The sequence below is a fragment of the Chiloscyllium plagiosum genome, chromosome 27, assembly GCF_004010195.1.
Source record: "Chiloscyllium plagiosum isolate BGI_BamShark_2017 chromosome 27, ASM401019v2, whole genome shotgun sequence".
Taxonomy (NCBI): Eukaryota; Metazoa; Chordata; class Chondrichthyes; order Orectolobiformes; family Hemiscylliidae; genus Chiloscyllium; species Chiloscyllium plagiosum.
The window spans coordinates 48,430,285-48,440,367 of NC_057736.1; the positions used below are offsets into that span (position 1 = coordinate 48,430,285).

The 10,083-nt window shown below is 42.3% G+C and overlaps 1 protein-coding gene across 2 annotated transcripts in view; it reads right to left on the reverse strand.

Annotated features, from left to right (window-relative positions):
• Positions 1–799: 799 nt before the first annotated feature.
• Positions 800–10,083, reverse strand: part of LOC122563765 — a 21,201-nt gene continuing 11,917 nt past the window's right edge. For both annotated transcript variants that reach the window (XM_043717971.1, XM_043717970.1), the window contains exons 3-6: positions 7,464–7,547; positions 6,582–6,873; positions 3,738–3,903; positions 800–3,618 (exon numbers count right to left, since the gene is read on the reverse strand). In XM_043717971.1, the coding sequence (XP_043573906.1) occupies positions 2,444–3,618; positions 3,738–3,903; positions 6,582–6,873; positions 7,464–7,528 (1,698 nt within the window). In that variant the 5' untranslated portion in view covers positions 7,529–7,547 and the 3' untranslated portion in view covers positions 800–2,443. The remainder of the gene's footprint in view (positions 3,619–3,737; positions 3,904–6,581; positions 6,874–7,463; positions 7,548–10,083) is intronic.

Here is a 10,083-nt window from a genome sequence, read left to right on the forward strand (position 1 = left end):
GGTGCAGGGATCATAAGTGTATGGCTGAGAGATCAGGACAGCAGAGTGGATTCACAATGGGTTTAGAAATGTAAATATTAATCCTGTAAATGTTCTCCTGAGGCAAACAGGGGTTTGGAAAGGATTGTGACACGGGGATGTCGGAATGCATGTGGATCAAAAACATAAAAGAGCATTCTGAATGTCTGTAATACGTGCAAAGTGGGATCAAGGATACAAATTAGAAAAAAATGAAGGTTCAAGCTGTTAAAAACATGGACTAAATGGAAGCTTAGTGCAGTCATAGAGTCTTACTGCACAGAAACAGACTCTTTGGCCCAACTAGTCCACATCAACCATGAACTAGTCCCATTTGTCCGCGTTTGGCTCAACACTGTCTAAACCCTACCTGTCCAAATGTCTTTTAAATGTTGTAAGTCTGGTAGCTCGTTCCATATACATACCACACTCATAGAATCCCTACAGTGTAACCCACCCAGAGTAACCCACCCAGACCCATTCTCCCACCCTATTAGTCTGCATTTACCCCTGACTAATGCACCTAACTGACACATCCTTGAACACTCTGGGCAATTTAGCATGGCCAATTCACCTAACCTGCACATCTTTTGTCTGTGGGAGAAATCCGGCGCACAAGGAGGAAACCTGTGCAGACATGGGGAGAATGTGCAAACTCCACACAGTCGCCCAAAGGCTGGAATCAAACCTGGGTCCCTGGCACTGTGAGGCGCTGTGTGAAAATGTTGCTTGTCAAGTCCCACCTTTCTCCTCTCACTTTAACTCTATGCCCTCTCATTTTGGAGTCCCTTATCCTGAAGAAAAGACCTTGGCTATTCACCTTATCTATGTCTCTCATGATTTTATAAACCTCAAAAGTTTACCCCTTAGTCTCCTCTGCTAAGGGAAAAAAGTCGCAGCTAAACAGCCTTTTATCATTTCAAACCTTCCAATCTTACCACATTTTTGAAAAATTTATTGTTATTTTTGTGGTACAAACTCAGGACAATTGCATGTACAGTACTATTATTCAAACAGAAACTTAAGCCATGTGCTGATCCGCCCATATTCTAGCACTAAGCCTCACTGAAGTTCACTGAAATCTATTTGTTTGAGGCCACCAGACATGGAGCAATGATTCCAGGAACCGATGCTTCCATCATATTGAGGCTCACACAGAACTAAGTTCTGAATCTTCATTACTCTGAAGATGAGCTGAGACTGGGAGATGTTTAAGGCTGAAGAGGGACAGGAATTTCGTCAGGTTTCTGGTATTGGAAAGCTTTGTAGAGGATGGGATATTGTTCTGCAGCTTTTCTCCATGGACATTCCTTTTGTTTCTGACAGCTTGAGGAACAGAGAGATCCCAAAGATACCCAGAATTCCTTTGTTTTCCATTATGTTTATGGAATAAGAGGCGAGGATGGAGGAAGAAGATTGAGGCAGCTTCTGAGCAATGTATTTCCTTCCTCTCAAATAATTTACAGACTTAATGCAGATATGAGCAAGGAACACTGTGAAATGAGTAACCTTCAAAAAGCAGACGGTAAAAGAACAACAAAAGGTGCTGATTGAAGACCTGCGGCTAAAATTAGGTGTCCCAGGTGGCTGTCTGTAGCTGAGAAAATGATAACTCAACTTTTGAGTTGTCTCAACTCAGTCACATTTGGCAACCAGAGGATCAGTGTAATGTCACTTAATTTGGCATCAACATGGCTTTGTAAGTTCCCATGATTATCAGTTACCTTCTCTGCCAGTGACAAACCCGTGAGCTTTCATACCTTCAACGTCAAAATCATGTACAACAGTATGCAAAAGAATTCTCCACAGGAGACATGTATGAAGTTGCCATGATGAATTAATTAATTGCCATTGTTGTTCAACAATAATGCCAATAATAGCTTTGAGGGATATTGTCTTAACCTTTGCTGCCATAGTTAATGACCTCACTAAGAGGTATCGGAATAATGAGGATCAATATACCAAGGTCTGCACTTTTACCGGAATGGTCACTGAGAGGACCACTAGATCTCAGGGCAGTAGGTCCAGCATGCTCCAGCTTGTATGCTCCATATACTTAAAACACAGCAATCTAAAACATTAGACTTGGACATTGACAGCCACATGCCTGGGAAGTTAGGCTTGGTTGTTCTGGAGGCAGAGCATTATGGAGGAGAGGATCTGACTGACCTTCACTATAAGGACTCCTCAATGATCACACAAACTGAGTTTTCATCCTCTCATTGGAGGATAGCATCATTGCCGCAACCTCAAGAACACCTCCATACTCCTCTCCATCTTCAGACAAATGGTAAATTCATTGCTCTGGTACCCATCCTTTGTTTGCTCCACATGACCATCATATCTTATTTGATTGAATATCTCAGTACAAAGAAAGTGCACAATCTCTTTTATTACAAGCAACCTATACATTAAATAGATCATCCTACTTCCTTTTCATGCACGGTTTTCCCGGAGTAGTTAAACGGGCCTTTCTGTCTCCTATTCGACTGTTTCTCCTCGGTGCAACCTGAGTATCACACGAGGGCATTGGTAGTTCCTGTGCTGCAAAAGGCTCATGGGACTGAGGTGGTCCACCGCCTAGGGCAGCTTGTTCCTGACAGGGAGTTGCCACTGGCTGTATCTTGTGGGTTTCTGTATGGGCAGTCTGGTATTGCTTCCTAAATTCTGCTGACTTGATGCTATGAGAGGATAGGTCAGAGGTCTGCCACATGTGACTGTCCTGAGAACCAGCTGTTCCAGGTAGGTTACCTTCAAACATTGGCATTGCACTAGGTCCTTTATTTGCATTCCCATTGACCAATGGAATAGTTGGTTTAATGGCAGCTATAAGATCCTGAAAGCCGTGAGACACAGCAGCTTGGATCCCAGCTCCAAGAGTTTGAAAACCAACACGTAAGGTGCTGTCTATTCTCTCCCCAATTACTGCCAATGCAGCATTTTGCACATCTGAGGGGGTGGGGGCATGGACTGGTTCCTGTGCACTTCTGAAGTGGGGGCGTGCTGCAGATTCTAATGAAGCTGCCACGTGTTCCATTGATGACTGCAGTGAAGTGAAAGCTTCTTTGATGCTGTTGCAAATGAGGGCTGTAGACTCCAAAGTCACAGCTGTCAGATGCTGCACATCTTCAAAGACTGAGCGCAGAGCATGCACATATGTATGATGCTCATTGAACATCCTTCTCTTCGGGCGAGTACCCATGAAATCAGATTCCCAGGGCTCTGAGTTTCGGGGCATTCTTCTCCTTGGCCTCCTCTGGGGAAGTGGTATGTCCTCACCCATTCCCCACTCATCCGATTCCCTGACACCTTGGGAATCACCTCGTGCCACTTCCTCACTAACACCGTCTAACCGTGCCCTGGTGACCATATCAGAGCTGGACTGAGGGAGTGAGAAGGCCAGGGATGCAGGGGGTGAAATTGAGGGTATGGGGACAGTGGAAATTGGAGCTGCATCAAGCTGCAGGGACTCACGATCTGGCTTGTTCTCATCATCCACTTCCTCATCATCATAATTAACGAGGAAGCATAGCTTCTCCTCTTCTTCATCATCATCATCGTCGTCGTCATCATCCTCTAACCCCCACTGCTGTGATGGCTCTGCAGGACAAAGAGGACAAGTTCAGAATCTCTAAACATAATCCCCAAAAGATTAGGGAGTCAGCTTGTGGCTGGAGCACTGGCATTTTATTCTGCCTAACCACATATATGAAACTAACCTGGAGTCTGTACTGTTACACCGATTTCTCCATCTGCCACCACGGCAAGACCACACTGCCTGCCCAGCAGCTGCACGGCCTGTTCCTCATAGGGGGTGAGCTCCTTAATGTTGGGAATGCCCCCTCTGCACTCCTGCCTTTCGAGGGCATTGTGCATTAGCTTCTCCTGTAAAAAGAAATAAGTTATTAGGTTTCAGTCAGCAGCTGAGAACATTCTTCCAGATAGAATCAAACAACTGAATCAGGTAGTTAAAAGTCAAGGACATCTAAAGTTATATGTGAGGAATTAACATCAGGTCATTAAAATACATATTATGAGATCTCAAATTAGTATCATCACCTCTCCTTTACTGCAGTGGCAGTATAGATATTTTCTAAACAACTTGTTCAGAAATGTTAATTACACACCTCTGGAGCAGAACGGACATCAACCTGCATCTCCTGGCTCAGTGATAGGGACATTACTGCTCCAAAAGAGTCCTTAAAACACAACTGATATACAATTAACCTCTGCTGGGATGAACATGAATGTGAATGAATCATGTGCATGATATGTTATTTTAAGCTGTCTGTTTGGTCGCTGAGCTGGTGGGTTTGTTCTCAGATGTTTCGCCACCATACTAGGTAACATCATCAATGAGAATTGACGTTTCGGGCCTGAGCCCTTCTTCAGGAACACTACCAATATGCCACAAGTGCACAGCGGCAGTGCAGGAGCAGTTATGCAGTTGTTAACTTCTTCAGGGCTCATGCCCGAAACGTCGATTCTCCTGCTCTTTGGATGCTGCCTGACCTGCTACGCTTTTCCAGCAACACATTTTCAGCTCTGATCTCCAGCATCTGCAGTCCTCACTTTCTCCTAACATCATCAATGAGCCTCCAATGAAGCATTGGTGTTCTGTCCCGCTTGCTATTTATATGTCTTGGTTTGTTGTGGTGGGTGATATCATTTCTGGTACTGTTCCTGAGTTTGGAAAATGGGGTCCATATCTATATGCTTATTAATGGAGTTCCTGTTTGAATACCAGGCCTCTAGGAATTCCCACAAGTGTCTTTGTTTGGCCTGTTCCAGTTTGAATGCATTGTCCCATTCGAACTGGTGTCCCTCTGCATCTGTGTGTATGGAGACTAGTGATAGTTGGCCATGTCTTTTGGCAGTCAGTCCATGCTCACATATCTTGTTAGCTAATTTCCTGCTGGTTTGTCCAATATAAGGTTTGCAGGGTATTTTGTACATTACATTCATTCTGCTGGCTGTGCGAATCGGATCCTTTAGGTTGGTATTAGGTTTGTGGTAGGAAGTAGCTCAGCGAACAAACTGATAACCTGAGCTACAAACTTTATCCAAAATCTCATACACTATTTTAATCACAGTGTGCAGACATGTTTTGACACACCAGCGGGGTATGTGTGACTTGAAACCAGAACTGCTGACTCAGAGGTAGGAACACTACCATTTTGCCACAAATGCACAGTGGCAGTGCAGGAGCGGTTATGCAGTTGTTAACTTCTAGTGTGTGTTATAGAAGCAATATACTGTGAATACTGGAAACCTGAACTAAAAACCAAATGTGCTTTAAATACTTAGAACAGGGTGGCATCTGTGAAGAGTGGCACAGAGTTAACATTTGAGATTGATGACCCATTTAGGGAACTAGAAAAGAGTTTAAACATAATCGATTTTAAGGGAAGGTCTGTGATGGGTGAATACGTGGATTCAGATCAGTAAGCCATCTTGTCTCTTAACAAACACAGAGATTAGTGGAGAAACACAGCATGTTTGGCCGCTCAAGCCTGGTCAGCCAAAGAATAAGATTGTGGCTGATCAACTGCACTTTCATGCCTACACCCACACCCTCTGACTCATTTGTTAGTCAAGAATTTATCCAAATCTGCTTTAAAAATATTCAATTATTCTGTCTCCACTGCTCTCTGGGAAGAATTCCAAAAACCCATAAGCATCTGAATACATTTTTTCTCTCCCATCATAAATGGAAGACCCCGAATGTTTTAACTGTGCCCTTAGTTCCACTTTCCCCCACAAGTGTAAATATCTTTTCAGCATTCACCTTGTTAAGTTCCCACAATGATCTGATATGTCTTAATAATATAATTTATCATTCTTCTGAACTCCAATGGATTCAGGGTCAACCTGTTGAACCTTTTTCATAAAATAATGCTCTTGCTTGTAAAACAAACAAGAATAAGAGGGCACAAATCTAAAGTGATCTGCAAAAGAAGCAAAGGTGAAGTGGGCTTTTTTAATCTCAACAAGTGATCAGGTATGGAATGCACTGACTTGAAATGTGATGGAGGCTGGTTCAATTGAGACATTCAAGAGGGCTTTGGGTGATCATTTTGATAAAAATAATGTACACGGAACGTGGAATAAGCAGGAAACGGCTCTGGGTAATGATGATCATTCAATGAGCCAGTGCATGTACAATTAGCTGTATGGCCTTCTTCTGAACCGGCAAACTTCTGTAATGTTGCAGTAATCTCTTCAGCCCGGTCAGAAAAAATAAATTGCAGAAGTGTTAATAGGACAAGTCAAAGTGAATGAAAATGGAACAAGTTAAAAAAAAACAGAAGATATGCATGACATGTGAATGGCAGAATGTTCTTTCAAAGCAAAATAAGACAGGAAGTTTGCACTGAAAGCAAAATCTGCAACAAAAATCAAAGCAAAGATTCGTTTGATCTGGAAATTGTAAACTGAGTTCAACGTTTCTGTCATTTCCATCCTCCTTGACTTCACATTCACTTGTTAGCATTCTTCACTTTTTCCAGATTAAAAATCTTCAACTTTAAATGTTAACTGCGTTTCTCTTGCCAGTATTTTACCTTGCCTGCTCTTGTCAGATCATTGAACTTCTTCCGGCACTGGTCTGCAGTCCTGGAGGTGAGAGAGGTGGCATTCAGTGCCATTGCCACTTCCCTCCACATAGCACGTGAAATAGGCTTTTGAGGTTTCCTGCCATGCACACCAAGTAATCTGTCCCTTCTTGGCTGCATTTCATTCAGAAGGGTTTGAAGGTCATTATCAGTGAAATTTTGAGCCCTTCTTCTCTGTCTTTTCGAGCTGCAATGCTCTCTTGTTTGGCTGTAGATTCCAGATCCTCCATTAGAACACATGCTTGAGAAAGATGCACAAGATTAACATGTCAGATAATTGTGACTACTATCTGACGGTCAGCAAGTTACTGCAACTCAAGCCGGAAGGTCTCAACTCTTTAGAGGGATGCAGCACTTCCAACACATTGCAAACAATTCTCCCATGATGCACACAATTCATGCAAAAGAAATACCAAAATGCCATGTGGGATTAGCACTAAGCAATCCTGGCTGAATGGGTACAGACTAGTGTAAACAACTGTGGAACTCCAATTATAAATATTTGCAATTCGGTGCACAGATATGTATATATACGTATAAATCTAATGTATTGAGAGGAAGTAAGTCTGCAGGGGCCATCAGTACATCAGTTTATCAGTACACCGAGCAATTATTGAGTTGGTTACAATGCAGGATGCCGAACAAACTGACACTCCCATATTCAATGTACTCGTGCTGATTCAGGAAATCTACCAAGATGATTCATATAGCAAATTACAAATACACGCTTACACTATATAGTTATCATGGAAATCTCCTACACTGGGCAAACAGCACTGGCTATGTGTTGTCATCAAAGATGTCAATCACAAAATTGCAATGAGTACTTACCCATTTAAAAGGTCCACTGGCTTCAGGCAGTTTGTCAGCTGATCAAAACTGCCTGGAGTCTCCATTGGCCTTTTGCCCTGGTAACTACATAAGAAAATATATCAAGTTATACATATCCCTCTTTGGCAATTTCCTAAAGACTTCACACAGATTCAGGAGTTCCAACTTTGCATTAATTTTATTGCCCACTGTATGGTGCATGATCCCATACACTATATATGTTGGGGACTCTATGGCTAAATTCCTTTTATTGTACAATATCCACATAATTCTAAACAAACCCTGCCAGCTATCCATAATAAAAAAAACTGGAACTTAAAAGAAAAACAGAGACAAATGGGACATAAGGGGAGTGGAGTGAGGTTCAGAGGGGAAGCAAGTTATAAAATGGTTCAGTGTTAAAATAAAATAGCTTGAATTTATAAAAATTTAAGTATTGCTGAAAAAATACATTTCATTAAACATTTTTGTCTTGCACTCATCAGAACATTCACAACACTATTAATGTAAAGAGGACAATATTTTCTATACTACGTGTTGATTGGTTGGCATGGGGACTCTGATTGGTCAAGGTGAAGTAATAGTTAATACTGCATTTGTAAATGTTGATTACTAGTTTCAGTCAAATTTAAACCGACAGCTTGACTCTGACTAGTCAAAGCATTGCCCTGAAGAATGAATCAGAGACTGGCTGTAACCTATTTTAATTGAAACTGGCATAATATAGAACATAGAACAGTACAGCACAGAACAGGCCCTTCAGCCCATGACGTTGTGCCGACCATTGATCCCATGTATGCACCCTCAAATTTCTGTGACCATATGCATGTCCAGCAGTCTCTTAAATATCCCCAATGAGCTTGCTTCCACAACTGCTGCTGGCAACGCATTCCTTGCTCTCACAACTCTCTGTGTAAAGAACCCACCTCTGACATCGCCTCTATACTTTCCTCCAACCAGCTTAAAACTATGACCCCTCGTGTTAGCCATTTCTGCCCTGGGAAAAAGTCTCTGGCTATCTACTCTATCTATGTCTCTCATTATCTTGTATACCTCAATTCGGTCCCCTCTCTTCCTCCTTTTTTCCAATGAAAAAAGTCCGAGCTCAGTCAACCTCTCTTCCTAAGATAAGCCCTCCAGTCCAGAAAGCATCCTAGTAAACCTCCTCTGAACACTCTCCAAAGCATCCACATCTTTCCTATAATAGGGTGTCCTCAGGACCAAAGTTAAAAATCACACAACAACAGGTTATAGTCCAACAGGACCAATTGGAAGCACCAGCCCCCGAGCACCGCTCCCTCACCAGGCGGCTGTGATGAGGCAACCACCTGATGAAAGAGCAGCGCCCCGAAAGCTAGCGCCTCCAATCAATCCCGCTGGTCCACAATATATGTGTACTTTCTGTCTGGAAAGAACAGGATCCTGTGTTTGATAAATGTTGCTTCCAGTATAGACAAAGTGTGCAAGCCCAACTGACAATCTTAAATTGGCTATTAGCATAATTGTTAGGATTCTTAGGATTTAGCAAATGTTGTCCAATCACATAATCATGACTAATGTTGGACCCTGCATTTTGAGTTTTGCAAGCACAGGTTGATTGGGTAAGGTTGATTGGGTGAGGATCTGCCAATCTTTGGGACATGCAGCCTATGTCACACTGGCACTGAAATTTATATACCATGTGTGATAGCAACATCTTATTGCCTTGATGGCAGCATTCTGTTAGTGGCAAATACCATGCATGTTACACTGCACATTAATCATCATGAGACAGTTAGCTTCACATGTGGCTCAAATGGTTGAGACAACATATAATCAACTCTTCTACTGCACTTAGGGTTGTGTGGGGGTTAAAATAAAAAAAAAGAAAAAAAAACATGCGATTATGTTTTGATCACACAGCATTAAAAAAAATTAATCGACTCTTGGATAGGCACATGGAAGAAAGTACAATGAAGGGCATGTAGAGTCTTAGATAAAAGGCCAACACAACACTGAGGGCCGAAGGGCCTGACTTGAGCTGTACTGTTCTATAGTCTATAATCAGAGCGAGATGGCACGTTTTCGTACTGCAAGTGGCAATCTTGGATCCATTCATGAGTTTGCACAACATACAGCAAGAAATCTGATCAGGATAGCATGATTCCACAGGGTGGCTTTGATGTATCCTCTTTCAGCAACAAGCTTCCAAGGTGAACTACAATTGAGCTACAATTGTTGATAAGGCCAATTTTGAACTGCAGGAATCTCAGTACATATTCTGACTAAAGAAGGTAGGCTTGCAGTAATCAGTGAGAGGGAACCCCTTTGACATGCTAGTTTACAAAAGGAAGCTAATTTGAGTGTTCCATTTGAAAAATGAATCTGAGCACATTAAAACATGAAAATAAATTCTAAAATGCAACTGTGGACACTAATCTGTCCAGCATATAAATTAGAAATGCAATGTGCTGAAAATATGTTGCTGGAAAAGCGCAGCAGGTCAGGCAGCATCCAAGGAGCAGGAGAATCGACGTTTCGGAATGAGCCCTTCTTCAGGAATGAGGAAAGTGTGCCAAGCGGGCTAAGATAAAAGGTAGGGAGGAGGGACTTGGGGGAGGGGCGTTGGAAATGCGATAGG